The sequence below is a fragment of the Agelaius phoeniceus genome, chromosome 27 (assembly GCF_051311805.1).
Source record: "Agelaius phoeniceus isolate bAgePho1 chromosome 27, bAgePho1.hap1, whole genome shotgun sequence".
In the NCBI taxonomy this organism is placed as follows: domain Eukaryota; kingdom Metazoa; phylum Chordata; class Aves; order Passeriformes; family Icteridae; genus Agelaius; species Agelaius phoeniceus.
The window spans coordinates 70,873-98,520 of NC_135291.1; the positions used below are offsets into that span (position 1 = coordinate 70,873).

The 27,648-nt window shown below is 49.5% G+C and overlaps 1 protein-coding gene and 3 long non-coding RNA genes across 8 annotated transcripts in view; 1 reads left to right on the top strand and 3 right to left on the bottom strand.

The window, feature by feature from the left end:
- The window catches only part of LOC143696002 (uncharacterized), a 38,846-nt gene extending 29,624 nt beyond the window's left edge, over positions 1 to 9,222 (bottom strand). The window contains exons 1-8 of one of the 4 annotated variants that reach the window (XR_013185475.1): positions 9,126 to 9,222; positions 8,142 to 8,203; positions 8,022 to 8,063; positions 7,833 to 7,941; positions 7,669 to 7,749; positions 6,527 to 7,591; positions 6,387 to 6,428; positions 6,244 to 6,290 (exon numbers count right to left, since the gene is read on the bottom strand). This is a non-coding gene — a long non-coding RNA (uncharacterized LOC143696002). Of the gene's footprint in view, positions 1 to 6,243; positions 6,291 to 6,386; positions 6,429 to 6,526; positions 7,592 to 7,668; positions 7,750 to 7,832; positions 7,942 to 8,021; positions 8,064 to 8,141; positions 9,106 to 9,125 lie in introns of those variants that run through there. The other 3 variants (XR_013185474.1, XR_013185477.1, XR_013185476.1) reach the window with 3 other exon arrangements.
- Positions 9,223 to 9,510: 288 nt separating this feature from the next.
- On the bottom strand, positions 9,511 to 10,870 carry LOC143696001 (uncharacterized). The gene is made up of 3 exons (XR_013185473.1): positions 9,830 to 10,870; positions 9,724 to 9,751; positions 9,511 to 9,636 (listed from the first exon to the last, which is right to left on the bottom strand). It is a non-coding gene; the product is annotated as an uncharacterized LOC143696001 (long non-coding RNA).
- Positions 10,871 to 11,013: 143 nt separating this feature from the next.
- Positions 11,014 to 13,562, bottom strand: LOC143696000 (uncharacterized). The gene is made up of 7 exons (XR_013185471.1): positions 12,897 to 13,562; positions 12,781 to 12,822; positions 12,633 to 12,688; positions 11,454 to 12,555; positions 11,334 to 11,375; positions 11,147 to 11,253; positions 11,014 to 11,063 (listed from the first exon to the last, which is right to left on the bottom strand). It is a non-coding gene; the product is annotated as an uncharacterized LOC143696000 (long non-coding RNA).
- Positions 13,563 to 19,930: 6,368 nt separating this feature from the next.
- On the top strand, positions 19,931 to 26,970 carry ZNF692 (zinc finger protein 692). Of its 2 annotated transcripts, XM_054653619.2 has the most exons (12): positions 19,931 to 20,089; positions 20,692 to 20,876; positions 20,970 to 21,001; positions 21,341 to 21,703; positions 21,927 to 21,975; positions 22,069 to 22,221; positions 22,537 to 22,665; positions 24,985 to 25,038; positions 25,255 to 25,333; positions 25,415 to 25,529; positions 25,820 to 25,919; positions 26,384 to 26,970. In XM_054653619.2, the coding sequence occupies exons 1-12, from the start codon at positions 20,066 to 20,068 to the stop codon at positions 26,733 to 26,735; spliced, it is 1,635 nt and encodes a 544-aa protein (XP_054509594.2). In that variant the 5' UTR covers positions 19,931 to 20,065; the 3' UTR covers positions 26,736 to 26,970. The 2 variants fall into 2 exon arrangements, with proteins under 2 accessions (XP_054509594.2, XP_077047348.1); XM_077191233.1 differs by lacking the exon at positions 20,970 to 21,001 and having other exon boundaries at positions 21,597 to 21,703.
- Positions 26,971 to 27,648: the final 678 nt, after the last annotated feature.

Genomic DNA, 27,648 nt, shown 5'->3' on the forward strand with positions numbered 1-27,648 from the left:
ACAGTTTTACGACAGTCGCGCTTTACGGCAGTTTTACGACAGTCGCGCTTTACGGCACCTTTTACGACAGTCGCGCTTTACGGCAGTTTTACGACAGTCGCGCTTTACGGCACCTTTTACGACAGTCGCGCTTTACGGCACCTTTTACGACAGTCGCGCTTTACGGCACCTTTTGCGACAGTCGCGCTTTACGGCACCTTTTACGACAGTTGCGCTTTACGGCAGTTTTGCGACAGTCGCGCTTTACGACACCTTTTACGACAGTCGCGCTTTACGGCACCTTTTACGACAGTCGCGCTTTACGGCACCTTTTACGACAGTCGTGCTTTACGGCAGTTTTACGACAGTTTTATATAAATTTTACGGCACTTGACAGCACTTTGAAGTTTTTATTTTGATTTTCATGTATTTTTAATTAATTTTTTTTTTAAATTTTTCTATTTTTAAAGCTTTTTCTTTTTTAAAATTTTTTTATTTATTTTATTTTTAATTTTCCTATTTTTAAAGCTTTTTATATGATTTTTAAAATTTTTTTAAATTTAATTTTTAAATTTAATTTTTCTTTTTCAAAGCTTTTATTTTTTTAGTTTTGTTTTTTATTTATTTTTAATTTTCCTATTTTTAAACCTTTTTGGTTTTTTAATTTTTTTTGTAAAGCATTTATTTTATTTCTTAAATATTTATATTTAATTTTTTATTTTTCTATTATTAAAGGTTTTTATTTTTTAAAATTTATTTTTAATTTTTGTTTTAATTTTTCTCTTTTTAAACTGTTTTTTTAATTTTATTTTTTTATTTTTATTTTTAATTTTTCTATTTTTAAAGCTTTTTATTTTATTAATTTTTATTTAATTTTTATATTTAATTTTTTTATTTTTAGAGCATTTATTATATTTTTTAATTTTGCTATTTTTTGAATGCTTATTTTTAATTTTTCTATTTTAAAAGCATTTTTTTGATTATTAAATTTTTTTATTTAATTTTTAATTTTTCTATTTTTAAAGCTCTTTTAATATTTTTTAAATTCGTTTTTATTTTTAACTTTTCTATTTTAAAAGCTTTTTATTTTATTAATTTTTATTTAATTTTTATATTTATTTTTTTTATTTTTAAAGCATTTATTATATTTTTTAATTTTGTTTTTTATTGAATGTTTATTTTTAATATTTCTATTTTAAAAGCATTTATTTGATTTTTAAAATTTTTTTATTAATTTTTAACTTTTCTATTTTTAAAGCTTTTTAAATATTTTTTTTGTTTTTATTTTCTATTTTTCTATTTTTAAAGCTTTTTTTTTTAAGTTTTCTATTTTTAAAGCACTTATTTTCTTAATTTTGTTTTTTATTTATTTTTCTATTTTTAATTTTTTTTATTTTTAAAGCATTTATTTTTTAATTTTGTTTTTTATTTTATGTTATATTTATTTTTTCTATTTTTAAAGCAGTTATTTTATTAATTTTGTTTTTTATTTAATTTTTACTTTTTAAATTTTCTATTTTTAAAGTTTTTGATTTTTAAATTTTATTTTTTATTTATTTTTATTCTTAATTTTTTTATTTTTAAAGGACTTATTTTTTTAATTTTATTTCTTTTTTATTTTTATTTTTAATTTTTCTATTTTTAAAGCTTTTTTATTGTGTAATTTTATTATTTAATTTTTATTTTTAATTTTATATTTTGAAACCTTTTTTTATTTTTTACTTTTATTTTTTATTTCTATTGTTAATTTTTCTATTTTTAAACCTTTTAATTTTATTAATTTTTTATTTAATTTTTATATTTAGTTTTTCTATTTTTAAAGCATTTATTTTTTTTAATTTTGTTTTGTATTAAATTTTTATTTTTAATTTTTCTATTTTTAAAGCATTTATTTTATTTATTTAATTTTATTTTTATTTAGTTGTTATTTTTAATTTTTCTATTTTTAAAGCATTTTTTAAAATTTTATTTTTTATTTAATTTTTATTTTTAATTTTTCTCTTTTTAAAGCATTTTATTTTTTTAATTTTATTTTTATTTTTTATTTCTAATTTTTCTATTTTTAAAGCATTTATTTTTTTAATTTTGTTTTTTATTTAATTTTTATATTTTTCTATTTTTAAAGCTTTTTATTTTATTTTATTTGGTGCTTCCCAGACCAATTTAAGGTGGTGATTGTGGTGGTGTTTGAGGGTCTTGCATTACGGCACTACATTTTATGGAACTTGTACAGCACTTTACAGCACTTTACAGTTTGTTTTTTTTTATTATTTGTTTTTAATTAATTTTGTTATTTTATTTATTTTTATTTTTAATTTTTCTATTTTTAAAGCATTTTATTACATTTTATTTGGTGCTGCCCAAACCTGCTGTAGTGCATTTTTATACTTTGTAATACTTTGAAGTAATTTTGTTTTGTATCCCCATATTTTTCCCAAATGGTTTATCCCAAACTGTACCCCCCTCCCTTTACCTGTGTTATCCCTCTCCCGGGATGAGATCATCCCCAAACCCCCACCCTGGCTCTCTGTCAATGACTCAGCCTCCCATCCCCTCCATCCAGAAGTTTCGGTCCAAGTCGTCGAGTGATGAGCCAGAGGCTGGGAGTCAGCCCCCCAAGCCTTGCCCCATACGCTGTCCTATATGTCTATCCCCCAGCATCCATCCCTTAGGGTCACTTAATGGTTGGTAGGATGTTATCTACTTTCAGTTTCCACCTCCCTTTAAATGTAACCTTGGCACATCTCCCGGGGCTCTCGGCAGGAGGCCCGGAGGTGCAGGAGCTCCTTTTGGACTCCTAATAAAGCCTTGGAATAACCCCTGCTAAGAGTCAGCGCTTTATCTTCTACTGCTGTCTCCGGTGTCTCTTCTGCTGCAAAGGCGACCAGCCCAGGTGCCCTCAGTACCCTCGGGGCACAGAGAGTGTCTCCCCACCAGCCCAGGTGCCCTCAGTACCCTCGGGGCACACACAGAGAGTGTCTGCCCCCAGCCCAGGTGCCCTCATTACCCTCAGGGCACAGAGAGTGTCTCCCCACCAGCCCAGGTGCCCTCAGTACCCTCGGGGCACAGAGAGTGTCTCCCCCCAGCCCAGGTGCCCTCAGCACCCTCGGGGCACACACAGAGAGTGTCTGCCCCCAGCCCAGGTGCCCTCAGCACCCTCGGGGCACACACAGAGAGTGTCTCCCCCCAGCCCAGGTGCCCTCAGCACCCTCGGGTGTCTCCCCGCTGTCGGCCGTGTCGGGGCTGCCGACTCGGGACCGGCCGAGGGTTCCTGAGAGGCTCGCACAAACCCGCTCGGCCGCTGATTGTGGTGGTGTTTGAGGGTCCTCCAGGACAAGGGAGGAGACGAGAATCTTGACTCCCCCTTTCAGAAGGCTGAAATATTATTGTACAATCTCTACTATATTAAAAGAAAATGAGATATTAGAACTACACTAAAAGAGCAAGGAGACATCAAAAAGCTGGAAAGGAATGAATAATAAAAACCTGGGACTGCTCACAGCCCTGACACAGCTGGACCATGATTGGTCATCAAGTAGAAACAATGCACAGGAGACCAACCCAAGATGCGCCTGTTGCTAAACCATCTCCAGCCCACACTCCACAGCCAGCAGATTGTTATTGGTTCCATTTCTGTTCTGAGGCTTCTCAGGAGAAAAATCCCAGCGAAAGGATTTTCATCAAACACGTCAGTGCCAGGTGATGGCACAGGCAGCATCGGCCGGCCGAGGTCACTGTGTCATCCCTGCCAGCCCAGGTGTCACAGCAAGGAGGAGAGAGTTCACCCTGTGCTCAGCCTGCAATACAGAGCAATACAACACAACACACATATTAACACAAGATGATAACCTTTTTCTATTTCCATTACATGTGGATTTATTGTTACAGGACACCCAAAACAACAAAAGCACACAAAAAACAACACTCATCTACCATTAACACCCCCTTCACATGACACACAAACTCACCATCCCTCCCCTCACAACTGCTAAATTACACCCCAGCAATCCTTGCTCCTCGGGAACGTGGTTCCCAGGAGCCTCCAAAAAATCCTCCTGCCCGACAAGAACCCCGGTCCCTGGACGGTCCGCGCCCAAACTTTGGCGATGAACGTCGCCTCGCTGACCGACCAGGACCGGGGAAAAAAACCCAGCCGGGAGGAAAGAAAAAAAGAAAAAAAAAACCCAGCCGGCGGGGCGGGGGGAACCCGGCTAGGGATTTTTTACTCTAAATTTACAAATGAGTTGAAAAACATGAAAAGCAAAAGTCACACACACGGTTAAATCCAGTCAGCATGCGCTCACACACGCAGAGACGAGCAGACACAGACAGACACAGGCACGTGCTCTGACACATGCTCACGCACTCCTCCCATTTAAACATTCCCTGCGGCTCTTCCTTGAGACACTGAAGAACGCGCTTCCACGCTTCTTCTGGCTGCCGCTCCTCGACGTCAAATGGTAGATTCTGGGGAAATCAGTAGCCTCGGGGACCTGTGAGACAACAGGAAGCGGTCAACAAGTGGCTGACAGCTAGGACTTGTCCCCACTCTGACCAATAAATTTTCTACCCAAAATCCCATAAAAGACAGATGAACAGTAAAGTTTTTATAACTCTTCTACCTAACTGTGACTATGTGCCAGGGCAGGGCAGCTCCGACCATAAGTGGTACAACATGAGTACACACGATATAAGCCGACGCATACAGTGCAAGTGTACATGGAGTGTAAGTACATACAGTATAAGCCAACATAGGTACACACAATGTAAGTAAGTACATACAGTATAAGCCAACAAAGGTACACACAGTGTAAGTACATACAGTATAAGCCAGCATAGGTACACACAGTGTAAGCACATACAGTATAAGCCAGGACTTGAGGTAGCTCTCTGGAAGATACGAATTCTTGAGCCCTATACCCCTTGGGAAGATGGAACCTATAGAACTGCTGCAGTTACGTGAGGAGGGTGTAAGACGCTTCCTCCAGAAGTCCAAGAGAATGGCGTGGAAAAAAAGGCACTACCAAAGCCGCTAGTGAGAAGGAAGATGGATGAGAACATCTTGTCCCTTTGAGACATTCCTGTCTCAAAGAGTAAAAATGTAAAGATGCTGGAACAAGGGATATCCGGAAAGGAACGTGAGTAGAATACGGGAGATGTGGCACGGAATAGTGCCAATAAAGCATCGAGACATAACAAAGGCCTGTGACACGTAAGACAATGGACACAGACTACATAACACAGACACGGACGACATAACACAGACACGGATGACATAACACAGACACGGACAACATAACACAGACACAGATGACATAACACAGAGACAAGTGGCAACTGCCTGGCACTGTCCCCGCAGGGACCCGAGATTCCTAACGCAAGATGAGCCAGAGGCTGATGATGCCAAAGGAAAGAAAGCCCTATGACAAGAGCACGTGATGATGAAATGGAACTCGTTAAAAGAAGTTAGTGCCGAAGTAGTTAAGAGGATGCTCGAGGGGCTCGGCGAGCCTAGAGAAGGAGGCCGACTGCCGGGTGACCGTGGCCGTAGCTCCGGACGTGAAGGCGAGCTCCTCGGGGGAAAGATCCGTGACGATGTCGAGTCAAGGAAGGCGGACGACGCAAAGTACGCGAAAATGTGGAGATGGGTCGGAACTGCCCTGCCCGGCAAAGGCTCTGGCGAGGCTGAGGGGAAACCCTCTCCCTTTACTTCCAGAGAGCCCGTCCCACTACAGACCTCTACGCTAAGCTGACATCAAATTGCCTCCTGTGATGGTAAAGGTTTCTCCCCTTCTCCCAACCGCTGGCCCCGACACTTAGCTTTTGGAAGAGGAGCGGACAAAATCCATCCTCGGTCGCTCTCCGTGTGTGCTTCGGTGCTGCCGTTTCCAAGCTTTGGCTATGAGGCTCCTCTGGGTACCTAAGACAAAACAGAAAACCTGACTATTGCCCTGAAAGAGAGTAATCCTTGGGACTCCTCCGCAGCACTGCCCCGGCTCACCTCAAATCTTGATTTGACTCCGGAGGCTGCCCAGAACATACCTGCGAAAAGAAAAGGTACACGCTTAGCATGCTGCTGTGTAACGCTCACCTATGGGTCAGCCTGCCTAAACCCCGACTCACCTGCCCTCCTCTGTTCCTTGGCGTGCCTAGGACAGCAACAGCACCTGCAAAGAAACAAAGCAGAAAATTTGCTGAGATACTGTGAAAACACAACCTCCCAAATCTGACAAGGATGCCACACCAATACCTTAAGCCTGCACACACCTGGCACGGATATGCTCGGCCAGGATAGATGGCAAGTGGACCACCTAAAAGAAAACAAAAACAAGAGGAGATGCTTAGAGCTGCACAAAAACTGAGACATCAGCAATAACAACTGCTTCTGTATGCTACTCAATGCTCACCTCGCCCACTCGGCCTTGACTGCTGCTCTCTGCCTTGACTTCCTAAAAAGAGAGACAAAGAACAATGCTGTAACAGCCACCATTTATGCTTCCTCTGCAGAGACAAACAGTGACTGACCTGCTCGGGGCAATCCCCTCACCTGGGATGGGGGGCTCTGCCCTGGATTTTATCCATCTGCATCTGAAAGAAAGTTAGGACAAAAGTCAAAGGGCTGCAGGATAACTTAAGAGCTCCAGATATCTTCTGTCCATCTACACATCCCACCTAGAGTCCAACTACACCCTACATTACAAACTTCAATTCCCCAGGACTTCTCCTATTGCACCAGGCTATGCAGCAGGGCAGAGCAGCTCCGGCACAAATGTGTGTGCACACACCCGTGACACAGGACAGGACGTGACAGACAACGGGGACACAACACGGACAGAAAGCTCCTGGCAAGGAAAATGGCTGTGAGGACTGAGAGAATGCAAAAGGAGATGACCGAGGGGAGACGATGGTGAGCTGATGAGGCTCAGAGAAACCTGGAGGAAGAAGATGCTAACTGAATGATTTATTCCAAGAACTGCAAAGATGGATGCCCGAGAATCCTACGGCCAGAAGCCTCTGCCTGCCCTCACGTTCTTTCAAGTCCTACTCCGCCATAATGGATCCTGGCGGGGCACAGCTGTCCACACAGCTCAGAACAAGACCTGAAAAGACACCTGACCGGAAGCTTCTAAAGAGACAAGAGAGTCTGATGCCTGTCTGAGCTCCTGAGGCCAAAGTTCTATGGCCTGGCTGCCAGGCCGAGGAATGCAGAGATCACAGATGCTAACAATGATGCCAGGGTTTCTGACAGGCCCCTCAAAGGGCTCAGGTAAAAGACATGACATATCCAAACAACACATAATACACAAAAGACAAGTGACACGAGACACACCGGGACTGCTCTGCCCTGTGCACCTCAGCACTGGGACCCAAAGTCAGGCTTTGCTTTTCTGGGGCCTAAGGGGCTGCTTCATGAACACCCCCCACCTCCAAAGCAGACTAAAAAACCCCTCCCAGTAATTCCCAAACCAGCCCCCTGCTTTCATCCCCTCTGTGGGTCATGGCCCTCTACTTATCTCTCGCACAGCTGGGGATGCCGGTCTCGGGTGCGAAGAAAGGCCACCTCGTCAGCTGGGAAGGTCCTGCTGGCACAGGGCTGGTGTCTCTTTGACAGCTATATTAAAGAAAACCAAACATCAGTGCCCGATCTTGGCAGCCCACCGGCCAAAACCCCACAAGTCTGCTACTCACCGTTCTCCTAAGAACGCTCAGCTGCTGGGGCCCCACGCTTCGGGCACGCTCGGAGACCGAGGCCATCGTCACAGGGGGTGCCTGGGTTAAGAGGAGATGAGGTGATTTGGCATGGCTGAAAACTGAGGGGACCCTCGCTCCTCCTCCCTACTTCCCCTACTCACCGCAACTCCTCGGCGGTTCCTGACCCGGCACACAGGGCCCATGCGAGAGCGGCAAACCCGGTCCATCGGCCGCTGGGGAGGGGAGCCTGGCGTGCTCCGAGTGGATTCCCTAATGCACAAAAACGAGAATGGAGACTTAGACTTGCCCCAGGAATTGAGACCTCAGCAACAAGAAAGGCTACTGATCACCTTGCTCTCCTGAACTTGACTGCTGGGATCCAGATTTACTTCCTAAAAATAAAGACAAAAAACAGCGCTGTAACAGGATCACCCTTGACACTCCCCCTGCACAGACAAATGGTGACTGACCTGCTCAGGGGAACCCACACACCCAGGATGGGGGCTCGGCCATGGATGCAATGCATCTGCACCTGAAAGAAAGTTAGAACATATGTCAAAAACCTGCAGGATGACTCAAAAGCTGCAAACACGTCAGGTCAATCTAGGAATAGCATCTAGAGTCCAAGGACAGCCCACATTACAAACTTCAATTCCCCAGGACTTCTCCTATTGCACCGGGCTATGCGGCAGGGCAGAGCAGCTCCGGCACAAATGTGTGTGCTGACACCCGTGACACAGGACAGGACGTGACAGACAACGGGGACACAACACGGACAGAAAGCTCCTGGCAAGGAAAATGGCTGCGAGGGCTGAGAGAATGCAAAAGGAGATGACCAAGGTGAGACCAATGGTGAGCTGATGAGGCTCAGAGAACCCTGAAGGAAGAAGATGCTAACCGAATGATTTATTCCAAGAACTGCAAAGATGGATGGCCGAGAATCCTACGGCCAGAAGCCTCTACCTGCCCTCACGTTCTTTCAAGTCCTACTCCGCCATAATGGATCCTGGCGGGGCACAGCTGTCCATACAGCTCAGAACAAGACCTGAAAAGACACCTGACTGGATGCTTCTAAAGAGACAAGAGAGTCTGATGCCTGTCTGAGATCCCGAGTCCAAAGTTCTATGGCCTGGGTGCCAGGCCGAGGAATGCAGAGATCACAGATGCTAACAATGATGCCAGGGTTTCTGACAGGCCCCTCCAAGGCCTAAGGTAAAGGACATGACATATCCAAACACACATAATACACAAAAGACAAGTGACACAATACACACCGGGACTGCTCTGCCCTGCGCACCTCAGCACTGTGATGAAAAGTCAGGCTTTGCTTTTATGGGGCCCAAGGGGCTGCTTCATGGACAGCCCCCACCTCTGAAGTAGACTCAAAAACCCCTCCCAGTAATTCCCAAACCAGCCCCCTGCTTTCATCCCCCCTGTGGGTCGTGGCCCCCTACTTATCTCTCGCACAGCTGGGGATGCCGGTCTCGGGTGCGAAGCAAGGCCACCTCGTCAGCTGGGAAGGTCCTGCTGGCACCGGGCTGGTGTCTCTCGGACAGCTGTATTAAAGAAAACCAAACATCAGTGCCTGATCTTGGCAGCCCATCGGCCAAAACCCCACGAGTCTGCTACTCACCCTGCTCCTAAGAACACTCGGCTGCTCGGGCCGCACGCTTCGGGCACGCTCAGAGACCGAGGCCGTCGTCACGGGGGGTGCCTGGGTTAAGAGGAGATGAGGTGATTTGGCACGGCTGAAACCTGAGGGGATCCTCGCTCCTCCTCCCTACTTCCCCGACTCACCGCAACTCCTTGGCAGGTGCCCAAGGCCCCCCGGATGGCACCTTTAAATAGAAAAGATCAGGGCTTCCTCACCAGGTCCTGTAACGCATCCACAGGGCTCACACGTGCAGGGAACCCGGTGCATCGGCCGGCTGGTGACGAGGGCTTGGCAGGCTCCGAGTGGATTGCCTAAACCACAAAAAAGAGAATGGAAGCTTAGAGCTGCACCAGAAACTGAGACTGGAGCAATAACAGCTACTTCTCTCCACTGCTCACCTTGACTGCTGGTATCCAGATTTAGTTCCTAAAAAGAAAGACAAAGAACAGAGCTGTAACAGAGTCACCACATACACTTCTGCTGCAGAGACAAATGGTGCCTCACCTGCTCGGGGGAAACCACTCACCCGGGATGGGGCCCTCTGTCACACATTTAAACCATCTGAATCTGAAAAAAAAGTCAGGACAAGAGTCAAAGGGCTGCAGGATAACTTAAGAGCTCCAGATAACTTGTGTCCATCTAGAGTCCAACTACAGCCCACATTACAAACTTCAATTCCCCAGGACTTCTCCTATTGCACCAGGCTATGCAGCAGGGCAGAGCAGCTCCAGCACAAATGTGTGTGCACACACCCGTGACACAGGACAGGACGTGACAGACAACGGGGACACAACACGGACAGAAAGCTCTGGGCAAGCAGGATGACTGCAAGGACTGAGAAGATGCCAAATGAGATGAGCAAGGGGAGACCGATGGTGAGCTGATGAGGCTCAGAGAAACCTGGAGGAACAAGATGCTAAGCGAATGATTTATTCCAAGAACTGCAAAGATGGATGCCCAAGAATCCTACGGCCAGAAGCCTCTACCTGCCCTCACGTTCTTTCAAGTCCTACTCCGCCATAATGGATCCTGGCGGGGCACAGCTGTCCACACAGCTCAGAACAAGACCTGAAAAGACACCTGACCGGATGCTTCTAAAGAGACAAGAGAGTCTGATGCCTGTCTGAGCTCCTGAGTCCAAAGTTCTATGGCCTGGCTGCCAGGCCGAGGAATGCAGAGATCACAGATGCTAACAATGATGCCAGGGTTTCTGACAGGCCCCTCAAAGGCCTAAGGTAAAGGACATGACATATGCAAACAACACATAATACACAAAAGACAAGTGACACGATACACACCGGGACTGCTCTGCCCTGCGCACCTCAGCACTGTGATCCAAAGTCAGGCTTTGCTTTTATGGGGCCTAAGGGGCTGCTTCCTGAACACCCCCCACCTCCTAAGTGGACTCAAAAACCCCTCCCAGTAATTCCCAAACCAGCATCCTGCTTTCATCCCCTCTGTGGGTCGTGCCCCTCTACTTATCTCTCGCACAGCTGGGGATGCCGGTCTCGGGTGCGAAGAAAGGCCACCTCGTCAGCTGGGAAGCTCCTGCTGGCACCGGGCTGGTGTCTCTCACACAGCTGTATTAAAGAGAACCAAACATCAGTGCCCAATCTTGGCAGCCCATCGGCCAAAACCCCACAAGTCTGCTACTCACCCTGCTCCTAAGAACTCTCAGCTGCTCGGGCCGCACGCTTCGGGCACGCTCGGAGACCGAGGCCATCGTCACAGGGGGTGCCTGGGTTAAGAGGAGATGAGGTGATTTGGCATGGCTGAAACCTGAGGGGACCCTCGCTCCTCCTCCCTACTTCCCCTACTCACCGCAGCTCCTCGGCGGTTCCTGACCTGGCACACAGGGCTGGCGAGAGCGGCAAACCCGGTCCATCAGCCGCTGGGGATGGGAGCCTGGTGTGCTCCGAGTGGATGGCCTAAGGCACAAAAACGAGAATGGAGACTTAGACTTGCCCCAGGAATTGAGACCTCAGCAACAAGAAAGGCTACTGATCACCTTGCTCTCCTGAACTTGACTGCTGGGATCCAGATTTACTTCCTAAAAATAAAGACAAAAAACAGCGCTGTAACAGGGTCACCCTTGACACTCCCCCTGCACAGACAAATGGTGACTGACCTGCTCAGGGGAACCCACACACCCAGGATGGGGGCTCTGCCATGGATGCAATGCATCTGCATCTGAAAGAAAGTTAGAACATATGTCAAAAACCTGCAGGATGACTCAAAAGCTGCAAACACGTCAGGTCAATCTAGGAATAGCATCTAGAGTCCAAGGACAGCCCACATTACAAACTTCAATTCCCCAGGACTTCTCCTATTGCACCGGGCTATGCGGCAGGGCAGAGCAGCTCCAGCACAAATGTGTGTGCTGACACCCGTGACACAGGACAGGACGTGACAGACAACGGGGACACAACACGGACAGAAATCTCTGGGCAAGCAGGATGACTGCAAGGACCGAGAAGATGCCAAATGAGATGAGCAAGGGGAGACCGATGGTGAGCTGATGAGGCTCAGAGAAACCTGGAGGAAGAAGATGCTAACCGAATGATTTATTCCAAGAACTGCAAAGATGGATGCCCAAGAATCCTACGGCCAGAAGCATCTGCCTGCCCTCACGTTCTTTCAAGTCCTACTCCACCATAATGGATCCTGGCGGGGCAGAGCTGCCCATAAAGCTCAGAACAAGACCTGAAAAGACACCTGACCGGATGCTTCTAAAGAGACAAGAGAGTCTGATGCCTGTCTGAGCTCCTGAGGCCAAAGTTCTATGGCCTGGCTGCCAGGCCAAGGAATGCAGAGATCACAGATGCTAACAATGATGCCAGGGTTTCTCACAGGCCCCTCCAAGGCCTAAGGCAAAGGACATGACACATGCAAACACACATAATACACAAAAGACAAGTGACACGATACACACCGGGACTGCTCTGCCCTGCTCACCTCAGCACTGTGATCCAAAGTCAGGCTTTGCTTTTATGGGGCCTAAGGGGCCGCTTCATGGACACCCCCATCTCCAAAGGGGACTCAAAAACCCCTCCCGGTGGGTCCCTACCCTGCGCCCCGCTTTCATCCCCTCTGTGGGTTGTAGCCCTCTACTTATCTCTCAGACATCTGTGGATGCAGGTCCGTGTCAGGTGCAAAAGAAGGCAGCCTCAACATCTGGGAAGTTCTTGCTGGCACTGTTGTTCAACAGCTTCCTGTTGTTTCTCAGTCAGCTACATGAAAGAAATCCAAATATCAATGCACGATCTCTGCAGCACACTGGCCAAAACCCAACAATTCTGCCACTCACTGTTTTCCCAAGAATGCCCGGCTCCTGGGGCCGCACCCTTCGGCCGCGCTCCGAGGCTGATGAAAAAACAGGAACGGATGCTTAGAGTTGCACTGGAAAGTGAGACTGGAGCAATAACAACTGCTTCTGTACCCTACTCAATGCTCACCTTGCCCACCTCACCTTGACTGCCGATATCCAGCTTTACCTCCTAAAAAGAAAAAGAACAGTGCTGTAACAGAGTCACACCTTACACTCCCCCTGCAGAGACAAACAGTGCCTGACCTGCTCGGGGGAACCTCCTCACTCGGGGTGGGTGGATGGATTTTGCCCTGGATTTTATCCTTCTGCGTCTGAAAGAAAGTGAGGACAAAAGTCAAAGGGCTGCAGGATAACTTCACAGCTCCAAACATCTCCTGTCTATCTAGGAATATCATCTAGAGTCTGGCAACGCCCCACAAACTGCAAGTCCCTGGGACTTGTCCTCTTGCAGCAGGCTATGCGGCAGGGCAGGGCAGGGCAGCTCCGGCACAAATATGTGCGGACACCCGTGACACGGAACGTGACAAACAGGGGGACAACAAACACAACACATCATGCTTGTGGTGAGGGTCTCGAGGGGAAAAGGCAAAAGGGACCCCAAAGACACACTAGGTAACACGGTACGCCGGACAACACGACGTGGACCGGAACTGTTCTGCGCTGCCCGCCTGAAAGCTGCCATCAAAAGTAGAGCCTCTCCCTTTAGCTGTCCTAAGAGGCCCCTTGGAGGAGATTGCTTTTCCCTCTGCTAATTTTTAAATCTGTCCCAGGAACTCCCGACCCGCTGCTCTCCCATTGTCCCATCTCCAGGCCGTGGCCCAGACTTATCTTTTGGATGATCGGTGATGAGGATCCACGTTGCACCTGAAATGAGTCTGCCTCAGAGGGCCCCATGATCGCCTGTTAGCCTCTCGGTCAGCTACAATAAAGAAAAACAAAACCAAAGTATGAGTTCAGAGTTATGTGGGCCAAATCCCAGCGAGTCAGATACTTGCCCTCTCCTGAGTGTGCCTGGCTCCTTCAGGCTCCAGCTTCATCCTGATTCCAAGGCTGTGGCCATTATTATGATTGGCACCTGGGTTAGAGAAAGGCAAAGTGAAATGGCATTCCTGTGAGTGCAGTGGATGACCTTGTGTGCTGTAAGACGTGTGAATGCCTCTACTTGGCTTCTAAAAGGCCTTGGGTGGGGGCTCAAATAAACACCCTTTCTCACCCTGCTGCCTTCAAAACCACCCCCCCAACAATAACTCCTAACTGGATACCTGCTCAGCCTCCCTCTCCTAGTCACAATCCTCAACTCACCTGAAGCCTCAATCTCAAACATCATCTTGGACACTGGGCAGATCCCTCTTGTGACACAATGAATCTGCTGAAAAAAGTGTTGTAGTTGACACAACCTGGAGCCTCTGGAAGCTGCGCTCCTCCTAAAAAAAATACAAAACAATATAAGAACAAAACCAGAAATTACAAATGCACTTTACCACCCCTAAACACAAAACCCAAAATTGTGAACTTAAATACTCCCTGTATTCTATGCTGTTTTCTTCACAGTATCTTCAAAGCCTCTGTTGCTTCAGATGCCCAGAAACACCTGCTGGAAACAAGCTGAAATAAGCTGAAAGAGCCTCTTACCTGAAATGAGAGGAGAGCTCTGATCCCAGCACCTCCCAGAGGGGGAATGAAGGCCCTGGGCAAAGGCTGGGGTTAATATACCCCTGATGGTGCCCGCCTCTCGTTCCCATGGCACCCAGGAAAAGGGAGGGGGCCAATCCCACCGGGTATAAAAACCCTCAGAGTGCCTGCAGGTGTTTGGCTTCTCTGATTTGATTTCAAGGGGAGCAAAGGGCTTGTTATAGAAGAAAACTCTTCATAAAAATAACAGCGCTTTCTTTTTTTGCAACAACTATTTGGAGCAAAAGGGCAGAAAACTGGTAAGAAATAAAAGTTTCTGTTTAGACAGCATAACTAGTTAAATTGGTAATTTGCTGTTAACTTTCATAATTATTCCTTAGTGGCTATTAAGTAGTATTTCATGTGTGACTAAGCTGGGTGGAGAAAGTTGTCTAAGTCTCCTTGGGACCTCTAATTAGGCCTAACTGTATTGTAAGTAAAAATAAGAAAAATAAAAGCTTCCCAGGCAGTGTAAGGGTTAAGTGCATGCCAGGCTCACCCTGCTCTGAGATACTTGGTCCTATCGCACAGAAAGAAGGGCCCTGAAATGTAGTTTTAAACCCTTAAAATGCTGAAAAAAGCAGAGCTTCCTTCCAGTGAACCCCTTAAACAGAGGAAATGGGGCAGTTACCTCTACTGAAACTAATACATTAGTAAATAAATAGCTTCTACCCTTTAATTTACTCTCCTTAAGTTCTGGGAAAAAGAAGGGTTTTCCTCTCTCTTTAAATCTCTCCAGGGATGAAAAAAGAGGGATTTTTCCCTCAGTTCAAACTCTTAAGATGGAGGGTACAGCTGGGCTTCTTCCTCAATTTAGGCCTCAGGACAATAAAAAGGGGGTGGCTACCCTTAATTCAAACCCATAAGAAACATTGTCAAGATTTTCCCCTTCTATTTAGACTGGGGAATAATAGAAAATGAGGACTCCCTGTCAATTAACACCCCTGACAGCATAGAAAAGGCAGGGATTCTTTCAACTGAGACCACTAAAATTGCAGGGGAAGCAGAGTCCCTCCCAGTTGGAACACAAAAAATAAAGGAAAAGGAAGCTTTTTCCCTTTTTTCTAAACCCTTTTTCTCCTAATAACCCCTCTCCTTTCTGGCAGTGCTGTGGAGGGTCTGGGGGCTCTGGGGAGGGACTGACACAGTAAAAGGGGAAAGTTTAAAGCCCTCTCCTGGAACCCCAGATGCTGCCTGGCCTGCTCAGATGCTGCTCCTTGGCAAAAGGGCTCTTCCCTTGGCATTTTCTCAAAGTGATGCTCCGTGCCCGGGTGGCTCCGGCTGCTCCCTAGTCCGTGCTGGATGCTCCGACCGTAGTTCCTGGAGGGACCCTTGGGATGCCCCCGTTAGCCCCTCTGGACTAGCAGCTCCCTGTGCGGGTGTGCCCGGGTAACCCTCTGAAAGCAGCTGGGCACACGGGGGCTGCTAGACCTTGGAGTGGGCTTGAGGTGAAGAAAGGTCCTGTGAGGAGTTCCTTCCCCTGCACAGCCCTTCGTCTGCCCCTTAAACCATGGGCTGCCAGACTTTCCTTTCTAAGGAAATTAACTGTCTTTCCTCTCTGTGTGCCCGTGGCCGAAACTGCAATTCAGCCTCCAAAACCGCAGAGAACGATTTCTCACGGACCGCGGCTGCCGACGCCGAGAACTCTTGCCGCCCTTGGAGCGCCACGTGCCTCCTGCGAACGGACATCGACGCGCAGCGGGGTGAGTTTGGCTTTACGGGGAAGAGGGCCGGCGCAGGATTTCTCCGGGAGCGAAGCTGCCCCCGTTGGGAACTTGGGCTGCCCTGGCAGTGCCGAGCACCTCCTGCAAACTGGCGTTGGGAGACGCGGGGGATGAGTTTTTCTGTGCTGAAGTTCTCCCAGACCAAAGCTGAGAGCATCTAACCCTAACCACAACAACTTCGCTGGGTCTAAAACTTACATCCTTCGGACTGGCGGCGTGGGACCCAACCCGCTGTGCCGCCGCTGGCCCCTTTTTCAAGCATTCCACTGCAGTCCTAAAACTCTGCCTTTTCAGAGGGTGTTTCCTCTGACCCTGACCGTAATCTTCCAAATATGCTAGAGACTCATAAAATGGCTTTGAAAAAGCCCCAACAATACTCTAAGAAGTCCCAGAAAAGTCCCTTCCAAAATCCCCTCAATACCTTTAAAAGTCCTGGAAAAAAAGCCTCACAAAGACATGCTCAGTCTCCGAACTCTACCTCTTGCTGTCTAGCCCACAGATGTCGCCTCGACCTTTTTGCAGTGGGTCTGTTGTCCTCTGAGGGTTCTGTCATTGTGCTGCTGTGTGAGGGTTGCTGTCTGGTCTCGCTGTTAGGGTTGCTGTGTTGTGCTGCTGTTGGGGGAAAAGGCTGTTTTTAGGGGGGCTGCTTAGGCTGAGGTTAGGGCTGGGGTGAGGGGTGGTACCGCTGTACCGTGCACCCCTGATCTCCACTGGACTGTCCAGCCCTCAAGCCCTCTCCCTTTACCCCTCAACCGGTCCCTCTGCCCCCCAGCCCTCAGCTCCTCTGTGTCACCCTTGACCCCTCTCCTTTGCCCCTCAGCCCCCAGCTTCTCTGTGTCACCCTACAGCTGCCCCTGCCACCCTCAGTGTCTCTGTGTGTCACCCGCTGTCCCCTCTCCCTGTTCCTCCCTCAGCTCCCAGCCTCTGTCACCCTCAAGCCCCCACAGTGCCCCTCAAGCTGCCCCTCAGCCTCCATGTGTTGTGCCATGAAAAACCCTAAAAAAACCTAAAAATTCCCTGAGAAGCCCCTAATCTTCAAAATGTCCTAAAAACCCCATGAAAACCTAAAAATAGCCTCAGAATGCTGTTAGAATACACTGGAAATACAATACTTTTAAAAAAACCCTTAAAAATCCCCAAAGAACCTTTAGAAATCCCTAAATATACCCTAAATAGTCCCAAAAGAGCTCTAAAAATACCCCAAAAATCCTTAAAATGCCCTGATAAGACCCTAAAAAAGCCTAAAAATTCCCTCAAAAACCCTAAAAATACCCTAGCCCTAAAAAGTCCTCCACATACCCTCAATAGTCCTAAAAAACCCCAAGAACATCCAAACCCCCCCCCCAAACAATTCTTAAAAGTACTAAGAAAGCCCTTAAAATACCCTAACAAAATCTTTTAAAAGCCCTGAAAAAGCCCTAAAAGTATCCTAAATGTTCCCAGAAATTTCCTGGAAGACTCCTCCAAAAAAGCCCTAAAATATCCTTTTTTAAAGCCATGAGAAAAACCCTAAAAAACCCCTAAAAAACTGCTCAGCCCCCAACTCCTACCTGTCACTCTCTAGACCACAAACATCATTGCTACCTTTTTATTAGAGTTGTTAGGAGGAAGCGTAACTCCGTAACTCCAAGACCGAGTCTGCAGCCAACGAGAACTCTGAGTGACCTGGGAGTGCCGAACGTCTTTGGCAAACTGATGTAAGGAAACTGGGGTGATGAGTTTTGTTTCCCGTGGAAAAGGGATGGCATTTGTGTCTGTGGGCCTGCACCCTGCCTGGGACCTTTGATCTCCAGTGGGCTGCCACCTCCTAAAATTCCAAACATCGCAGGTGAGAAAGGTAGCTGGAAATTTTACTTGGGGTAGAAACCAATTTTGCATTTAGCTGAAGTCTGCTGGTGAAACTTGTGTAGTCTGTTAATTGGTGTGCTTGCAAAAAGGCCTGCAGAGAGAACAAAGGAAGTTCAAGGCTACTGCTGGAAAAAGAGAATCTGGGTTACGACCGAGTGCACGGCCTCGTCCCTGTGTGAGTAAAAGTTTGAGGTTTTGCCGGCAGCTGTTGCCGAGTGCTGAGGGGTCCCCTGGTCGATAGGGCAACTTGGGAGGGTTTGCTTCAGGCTTTGCTTGTGAAAGGTGTGAGAAAAGCAAGCAGCTCTGAAGCAGATGAGCCCCCTCTTGCCTGTTGAAGTGTTGGATAAATTAAAGATAAATCTTCAAGGTCCCTTCCCACCCAAACCATTCCGTGATTCTTTGCCCTGGAGGCAAGGGTGCACCTGTCACCACATTTCAGAGAGAAAAGCAAGGCACAATTCTCCCCAAGAATATTTCTGGGATTCACATTCTCTGAACCTCAGAGGAAGGAAAAACAATTCTGATCTCATTTGCTGTGCCTGTCTTTGTGCCAAAGTAGAATGCAACGTGGAGACTGTTTACCCAAAGTGATGGTGTTTAGTTTCCTTGGCCTGTCAGGGCCAAGCGTCTGTGCGTGTCGGGACTGTTGGGTGACAGTCATGAGTTGTGTGCGGTGTGTGCAGGGTTGAGTACTTGGCAGATAGGGTTTAGATGTAATGTAATATAGTATAATAAAGTAATTAATTAGCCTTCTGATAAGGCAGAATGCAGATTGGAAATATTTGCACATATGATATTAAAGGACACACGAACCATCTTTCTGTGAGGCGCGGAAGGATATATGCAAGGCGCTGCAGTTTTCGCCTGCTGTGGTGCCGTGTATAGACCCGGTGGCGGCAGAAGTGGCGTGACAGGGCACAGGGATGCCGGCTGTGGCTGGACAGCGGCACGCAGCGGTTCGGAACGGGGACCGCGCTGTGCCAAAGCTGCGGCGAAAGCAGTGGGGGGGTGGCGGCGGGGCCGTGGAGATAGAACTGCGCATGCGTGCGGCTGATCCCGGAAGCAGCGCTGCGGTTCGATGAGTCGGCGCGGAGTGATATCACTGGTGCTGGGGTTGTACCAACTGCGCATGCGTGGGTTCCGTCACTAGGGCAGCGTGGGCAGTCATCATGGCAGACGGGGGGGCCGGGGGGTGCGGGAGGTGGCAGAGGTGCGGGAACGGGAACGGGGCTGCGGCTACGGCCGTGGAAGGGAACGCCGGGACGTCCGTGGTTGCAGGAGGCGGCGGGGCCACGCCATCCAGCCCACCATTAGGGTTGCACCTGTATCCTAACCCTACCTGATACCCTGTGTCCTTTGCACCCCTAACCCTCAGTGTCAGCTCTCCACCTGCCAAGCCCCCCCCATCTTTACCCCTCAGCCTGCAATGTCTGTGTGTCTCCCAAAGATCCTGTTTGGGCTCCCACGTGCTGCTGCAGGGAGTAGCCGGTGGGCAGTGGGGAAAGTTTGGGATGGAGCAGACCCGGGATGGGGAGGGGTGAAGGGAGGAGTGAGTTTTTTATTATCATTCTATCCCTTTCCTTGCTAGCCTTCTGATGAAATCCTTTCTGCTATTCTTTTAGTACAGTTTTAATACGTAATTTTCTTTTAATCGTTTTCTACATTTATATACATCATATTAATATATAATACATCATTTTTATATATATGATTAAATATATATTATATATATTTACTATATATTATATAGTATAGTATATAAATATATATTATATATATTTAGTATATATTTTATGCTTATATATATTATAGATATATAAGTATATATATAAGTACATATAATTAAATATATTTCTATATATTTAGTATATCATTTATTTATAATATAGTAAATCAGCCTTCTGAAACGTGGAGTCATCTCTTCCCTCATCCTGGGACATCCCTGCGAACACCGCCACACCCCTGTAACCCCCCATGTCCATCCCCATCCGCATGCGGGAGTTTCCCACCATGCCCAGCGGCCGGACTACATCTCCCAGCGGCCTCCGCGGCTCCCGCGCACGCACGGCGGGGCGGGGCCTCCGCCATCTTCTCTGCGGTCCGTGAGCGGGGCGGGCCCGGCGGCTCTTAAAGTGGGCACGGCCTGGGGTGGGGCCCTCTCGGCGCGGGATGGAGCCCGGAGCGGCGCAAGAGGTTCGCGGATGGCGGGGAGGGGGCGGAGAGGGCGCCGGGAGCGCGATGGAGCCGCGGGCATTCCGCGTTCCGCCCGTCTCCGCTCTCCTGTGGCCCCTTCCGCCTTAAGGCCCGGCGGCGGGAACGGGCAGGGGGGGACGGGGAGGGGGGGGGGGGGGGAGGACCGAGGGAAACGGCGGGAGTGGGCGGGTTTTAAAGGGGGGTGGTTTGAATTGGGCGTGACTAATAGGGGTGTGGGCGAGGCCCTAACGGGCGCTGTGTGGGCGGGGCCAAGACGAGGGGCGATGCCTCGGGAGGTGGGGCTTGGGGGAAGTGCCCGCCCCCCTTCTTGTAAACTCCTCCCCCTCCCATGTCCCCAGGCCACCTCCTGTGTCCCCCCATAATCCCCCTGTGGGGCCAGGGGACCCCAATTCCTTACCCAATCCCCCCCCATGATGCCACCCTTTGTCAGTCCCCACCGTGTTCCCTGTCACCCCCCCAGCACATCCCCGTGTCCCCTTCCCAGGCGTCACCCCCAGACTCCCCTATGGAGCCACCCCAAACTCCCCACCCGACCCCTCGAGGCTCCGTGTCCCCCCCCTGACGCCCCCGTGTGCCCACAGCCCGGGGGTCGCGGGGGTCGCCCCCCGGCCCCGGAGTCCGTGCGGCGGCAGAAGCGCCGGGAGCTGGACGCGCGGCGCTCAAAGTGCCGCATCCGCATCGGGGGGCATCTGGAGCGCTGGTGTCGCCTCAAGGAGCAGCTCGGCTTCGCCCTGCACTCACAGCTGGCCCAGTTCCTCCTCGACAGGTCAGCAGCGGGGGCAAAAAACCCACAAAAACCCGCCTCTGATGGGAAAAAAATCTGGGTTTTTTGCCTGCTCATCTCTGTCTTCCCGTGCAGGTACAGCTCGTACGGCTGCACCTGGAGCACAGGTGAGCTTCCCTTCCCTGTTCTGTGTTGGCATCCAGTGGTTTGGATCCAGATGGAGGATTTCTCTTGGGTTGGGTGCTGGAGGAGCACCTGGAGCTGCTCTTGGGTTTGCTCACCCCGCCAAGCACCAGGCAAATCCTCCGTGTTCCCTATTTTTGGCATCCCCAGTTTTTGGCCTTCCCAGTTTTTCCGATCCCCAGCTCTTTGTTGGGAAGCTGTTTCACAATTCCCCTTAACAAGGACAACCCCGAGAGCCTGAGGACAGGGCCTTGCAGGTGTCCCACCTGCCCCACAAAACCCCATTTTGGGGCTGTTTTTCACAGATTTCTTTGTTTTCCCAGGAGAGCCGGAGCGGCTCCAGCCAGCCGCCCTGCAGCGCCTGGTCGCACTGTCCCACGGCCACGGCCAGGAGTGCGGCTTTGTGCCCGACATCCAGCTGCCAGCAGCTGGCAGCACGGCAGCTCCGCTGGTCTGGGAGTGTGTGGCCGGCCACCGCTTCTCCTGGGGTGGCTCTGGGGTCCCCAAGAGCCCCTCCTGTCACCCGGCCCAGGGGTGCGCCCCCTCCCCGGGCGCTGAGCGCCGGCGTTCGCTCCGCAGGGCCACGCTGGGCTCCAAGGAGGCTGGAGAGGAGGGAACGGCCAAGTCACCCCATGGTGATGGGGATCGGGGCCAGGAGATGGGAGATGGTGACGGTGGTGGCACAGGTGAGCTCCTCCAGGTCACCTTTCTGCCCTCAGCTACCCTTGATTGCCCCCACCTTCAGCCCTGCTCCCAGTTCTAGTTCCAGTTCCACCCTAGGTTCTCCCTAGGGTGGTTCCAGTTCCACCACCATCCCAGCAGGATCTGCCCCAACCCCAGGCCTCTCCAACACCCCCATCCTTCCCGACTCTCCCAGCCCTTCCTCACCGCCCTCCTGTCCCCTTCCAGCCCCTCAGGTGTCACTGGAACCGGGGCCTGTGGCAGCAGCTGGTGAGAGGTGAGTGGTGGCACCCACAATCATCCATCCCCTGGTGATTTGTCCCTGTCTGACCCATCCCTGTGTCCCCAATCTTGGTCTGTGCTTGTCCAGGTCATTGTCCAGTAGCTCCATCCCGGGGGATGATGCAGAGCCGGGAGCTGAGCCCCGAGAGGAAGAGGAGGAGGATGAGGACTTTGCCAAGGGTGATGACCTGGCCTACACGGATGACCTGCGTGATGAGAACTATCACCCATCCCTGGACAGGTGGGATTAGCCAGGAGGAGCTGGGAATTGTGTCCGTGTGGGGTTAAAATCAGGGATTTCTGGGGTCAAAGGGCACAGAATTTTGGAGAGGCATCTTCATCCACCCCTGGGGGAGGGTCTTTGCCATGTCCAGCCGTGTCCAACCCATGTCCAGCTGTGTCCAACCCATGTCCAGCCATGTCCAACCAAGTCATGTCCATGACTAACCCATGTCTAACCATGTCCAACCAACTCATTCCCTACCACATCCAACCCATCTCTTGCCCCCTCAAGCCCCCAAACACCCTCACCCACCCTTCTGTTTGCCCCTGACAGCGATTCAGAGCCACAGCGACGCCAGGGCCAGCCCAAGGCTCGCAGGAAGCCCATCAAGGAGGAGCAGCCCCTGCTGGAGCAGCCCCTGCCCAGCCCTGGACCCTTGGAGGAGAAAAGTGGACAGGTCAGGTGAGTCACGGCAGCCACCGAGGTGAAGGGATGAGGGGAGGGGGCCAGAGGCATCATCTTGTGTGGTTGTTTTATTATTTTATGATACATATGATATTAAAAGAAAATGATATGTTAAAACTATACTAAAAGAATAGAAACGTGGAGAATCTTGACTCCATGTTTCAGAAGGCTGATCTATTATTTTATTATATATATTATATTAAAATTACATGTTAAAACTATACTAAAAGAATAGAAACATGGAGAATCTTGGCTCCATGTTTCAGAAGGATGATTTATTATTTTATGATATATATGATATTAAAAGAAAATGGAATGTTGAAGCTATACTAATAGAAAGGAAGGATTTTATTAGAAGGTTAGTAAGGAATAGAAAGGAGTGATAATAAAATCTTGTGGCTGACCAGAGAGTCTGAGACAGCTGGACTGTGATTGGCCATTAATTAAAAACAGCTACATGAAACTAATCAAAGATGCACTTGTTGCATTCCACAGCAGCAGTTTGTTGTTTACATTTCCTTTCTGAGGCTTCTCAGGAGAAAATGTCTTAGCAAAAAGATTTTTCCTAAAATATTTCCATGACAATCTTGGGAGCGTCCAGTGCCGTTGGCCACGGGACAAGAGCTCTGTGTCCCCAAGGGGGGGTTCCAGCCCTCCCCGTGACTCTGCTGACAGCAGGGCAGAGATGTTTCTTGGTTTTCTTGGGTGCAAATAGGGGTTTGGCTCACAAACATCACTGCAGGGGCTTCGTGAGCCTGCACCCTGTCCCTTGTGGGTGCTCAGGGAACAAGGAGAGGCAGTCAAAGCTGCCATGGAGGGGGATGAAGACCCCCTGAACCAGACCCGTGGTGGGCACTGAAGCCTCCAAAAGACTGGAGATTTTTTGGAACACCCTAAAATCCATCAATCCCACCACAGCCTCCTCCACTGATGGATCCAAGGTTTCTCCAGCAGCTCTGCGGCCCAGTGTTGCCAGCTCTCCTTTCCAGACACACAAAATTCAATGTTTTGTGCTAAAAAAAAGCTTAAATCAGCCCTCAGGGCTTCACTGGGGCTTTGCACAAGGGAGGTCTGGTTGGGGCTTGGTCTGTGCACGGCCTCAGATCCAACACACCTCAGCTGGATGGATTTTCTCACACTTTTGACTCAAAAAGGGGGTAAAATCCCCCCATTTTTTCCTGGAATCAGCCACAACTCCTCCGTCTGCCCCATCCCAAGCGTTTCCCCAGGTGAGTGTTGTCCCTCACAGCTTTGATTGATCCCTTTGGATCTTGCTGTTTTTGGGGACACTGAATGCCCTCCCCTCTCCCAGCAGCTCCAGAACCACCCCAGACGTGGCTGGAAGAGGGACCACCCTTCCTGGAGACCCAATCCCAGTGAAGGTAAGGCTGGAATTTGCTCTCCCCCTCTCCCTGGCATTGCAGATCCCAGGCTCCCAAATGCCCTGAGAGGGTAGAAAAGTCTGTGTTCCATCTGGGCCATTCTTTTTGGGGCCAAAAGTGAATTAAATGTGAAATTTTTCCTGGTGTTCTTTGGGTTCTGCCTGATTTCCATCCCAAATCCCATGGTCTCCAAATGTGTCCAAAGTTTTATCTGCAGGCTGGTGGCTTTTCTGAGGGGCTTGCAGCTCTCTGCCCTCTCACAAAGCCAAGCCTAAGCTTTAGGTCAAGCTCTTTTTGGGCTGAGCTTGGTGACACAGGTCAGATTTTTAATATTTTGGTTCATTTTCCCCCCATCTTTTGTCACAGCAAGTTGAAAATGGGAGATAAAATCCTGGTGTATGAGCAAAGCTGGACCTCACAGATGTCAAGGGGGTTCTCCTCCCTTACCCAGGTAAAGTCAACCTGAGCTGATAAAAAACCTGTTTTCAAGAGATTTGGGACAAATCCCCGGGTTGAACCCATGCTTGAGCACTGGCATCTCTCACGGTCCCATTATTTCCCCTCCCCAAACCCCACTTTAATCCACTTTTTAATGGATCTTTCCTTAATTCCAGGGTGACAGCCAGGAATAGCTGCTGTTTCCAGGGATCTATGGATGAATTATAGATCCAGCCAGGCTGGGAGCCAATTTCGGTGTCCTGGGATGCGTCCAAACCATGTGAAAAGGGTTTTGTAACAAGCAATAAAGAATTTATTCTTATTTTAAACGCCTGAAATGTGTTTGTTCCAGCGTGTCCTGCTGGTCCACGGGGTGGAAAGGGGAGAAGTGCTGGTCCTGAGGATGATTTAATGTAGGATTTCCTGGGGAACCTTGGCTCTGGGGACAGTGAGGGGACACCAGGGCCTGGCTGAAAACGGCTTTTTCCTCTTGCAGGCAGCCACGGGCGAGTGACAAGGACGTGGCTCAGATCGGCCCCAAGAGGATCAGGTACCTGAGGAAGAGGAGGGAAGGGGCCAGGGAAGCTCCCAGGAAGAGCAGGACGGGCAGGAGAAATCTCTGGAAGGGTTTTTTTTGCTTCATTTTAAATGATTTCACGGGTGGGTGAGGAGGAGGAGGGAGCTGGGGGCAGATCCACATCCCAAAGCTTTTCCACACCTCCTCCTCCTTCCTGGTAAGGATTTTTTCCTGTGTTTTCCCTGTCAGGAAGGCAGCAAAGCATGAGATCCTCCTGTGTGACTTCGAAGGCTGTGGCAAAATCTTCTCCAACCGCCAGTACCTGAACGTGAGCAGCACCTGGGGAGCCTGGGTGGGGTCTCCTGGAGCTGGAATTGGGAGCTGGAATTGGGTTTTTTTCCCCTGGCAGCACCACCAGAAGTACCAGCACATGCACCAGAAAACCTTCACCTGCTCTGAGCCCACCTGTGGGAAATCCTTCAACTTCAAGAAACACCTGAAGGAGCACGAGAAGCTGCACAGTGGTGAGAGGGGCATTTCCAGGGGGAAATTGCACCTCCCTGGTGTAATCCTGGTGTAATCCAGAATTTTGTCTGGATTCCACCTGCTCCCATCGGATTCCCACCTCCTGTACCCCCTTCCCCACCCATTCTCAAACTCCCACCCCTGGGAGCTTTCACTGCTGCCCTTTGCTCCCAGAATCTCTCCCTTATCCTCTCCATTCCCATGCTGGGAATTCTCCCAGCTCCCAAAGCACATCCTGATGATTTTTCCAGGCTGGATCAGCCCCCGATCCCTTTTCTTTTCCTCTCAGACAAGCGGGATTACATCTGCGAGTTCTGCGCACGCTCCTTCCGCACCAGCAGCAATTTGATCATCCACCGACGGATCCACACCGGGGAGAAGCCCCTCCAGTAAGTCCCAGTCCCATTTCCAACTTCCCAGTAAGTTGTAGTCCCAGTTCCATCCCCCCAGTAAATCCCAGTCCCATCTCCAATTTCCCAGTAAATCCCAGTCGCATTTCCAATTTCCCATTAAGTCCCAGACCCAGTAAATCCCAGTCCCATACCTGCAGCTCTGCTCAGCCTCAGAGTCTCTTGCCACCCTTTTCAAGCCAAAATCAGCTCCTCCAGCCAAAAGCCAGGCTGAGATTCCTCCCGAGCTTTCTGCCCTTGGAGCTGGCTGTGTCCAGACCCAGCAGCTCCAGGGTGGTGTTTAATTAGGCACAGCTTAATGAGCTGGAACAGAACCCATGTCCAAGCCATTCATGCCAGGAGGGCACTGGAGCTTCAGCCCTGGCGCGTTCCAGCCCCGAGCATGGCAGGGCCAGTTCTCCCGGGGGTTTTTAATTCCTTCCAAAATCTAAAATCTCCCCCAGGTGTGAGATCTGCGGCTTCACCTGCCGCCAGAAAGCCTCCCTGAACTGGCACATGAGGAAACACGACGCCGACTCCTTCTACCAATTCCCCTGTGACATTTGTGGCAAGAGGTTTGAGAAACGGGACAACGTCACCGCGCACAAGAGCAAGAGCCACCCCGGGGGCCTGCGCCAGCCCGAGGGGCCCCAGCTGCAGCCCCCGGAGCCCCCCGGGCCCATGGAGGCCCTGGAGCTGCTGGGGGCTGTGCTGGGGCCTGGGGGGGACACAGGGAGGGCCCCCCTGGAGTTTGGGGTGGGGGATGTTGGGGGGGAGCCACCCCAAGGGCAGGGGAGGGGTGAGGAGGGGTCCTAGAGGGCTCATCCCCCGCCCCAGTTTGGGGGCTGGAGCAAAACTTGGGATGATGCTGGACCCTCCAGGTGCCAAAAATACATGGGACAGGCAAAATCCCAGTTTTTCAGCCAAATCCTAGATGAAATCCCAGTTTTTCAGCCAAATCCCTTTTTTTTTTTTGCCAAATCCCAGCTTCCCTCAAGCCCAGCATTATTGCCATAAGTCGATCCTTAATAAAGACTTATTTTGGGCAAAAGTGGGATTTGGTGTCAGATTTTTATGGAAAAAAAAGATAGAAAAGTGATATTTGGGTGGTTTGGACATAGGTAAATGGGTTGGAGAGGGGGTGGAGACACGAAAAACCCAGGAATTGGGTACCCAAACTGGGATGAGAGGGAGATCCCAGTGAGTCTGTGCCCCCAGACTGGGATGAAAGGCAATGCCCAGTGGGGTGTGCCCCAAAACTGGGAGCTCCCAGTGCTTCCAACTTCTCCGTTAAACTTTCATTTAAAAACTCTGATTTAAACATGTAAAAACTCTGATTTAAACCAGAATTTGGACTTAGAGATACTTGGAAGCTCCAAGTTGGGACCATTTAGTGAATTGCAAGTGCCCCCAAAACCCCTCAGTGCTCCACCCCAGCAGGCTGGGGACCAGGACATCTCTGTCTCCATCCCCTCCCAAGCAGGAGCAGCTTTTCCTCCTCTCTCCCAGCACCAAAAACCCCCAAATTATCGTGTTTTAGGGTTGGTTTTTTTTTTTTTTTGCACAGCAACTTTTATTTCCCCACTAACAGTGACAGGGCAAAGGACACGAACAGCAGCAGGGGGAAGGGCACAAGGGGAGCGGGCAAGATCACACCTGGAACACAGAACCCCCTCCCCAAGCCCCCCAAAAATCCCCCCAGCCCAGCTTTGGGGTGACCCCAAACATC

Bases quoted from the DNA above. Each gene is read 5' to 3' on its own strand.
- ZNF692 (XM_054653619.2), top strand. From the start codon at position 20,066: ATGGAGCCCGGAGCGGCGCAAGAG. The intron at 21,002-21,340 runs GTGAGCTTCCCT...TTGTTTTCCCAG, and splicing joins CGGCTGCACCTGGAGCACAG to GAGAGCCGGAGCGGCTCCAG. The intron at 22,666-24,984 runs GTGAGTCACGGC...TTCCTCTTGCAG, and splicing joins GAGAAAAGTGGACAGGTCAG to GCAGCCACGGGCGAGTGACA.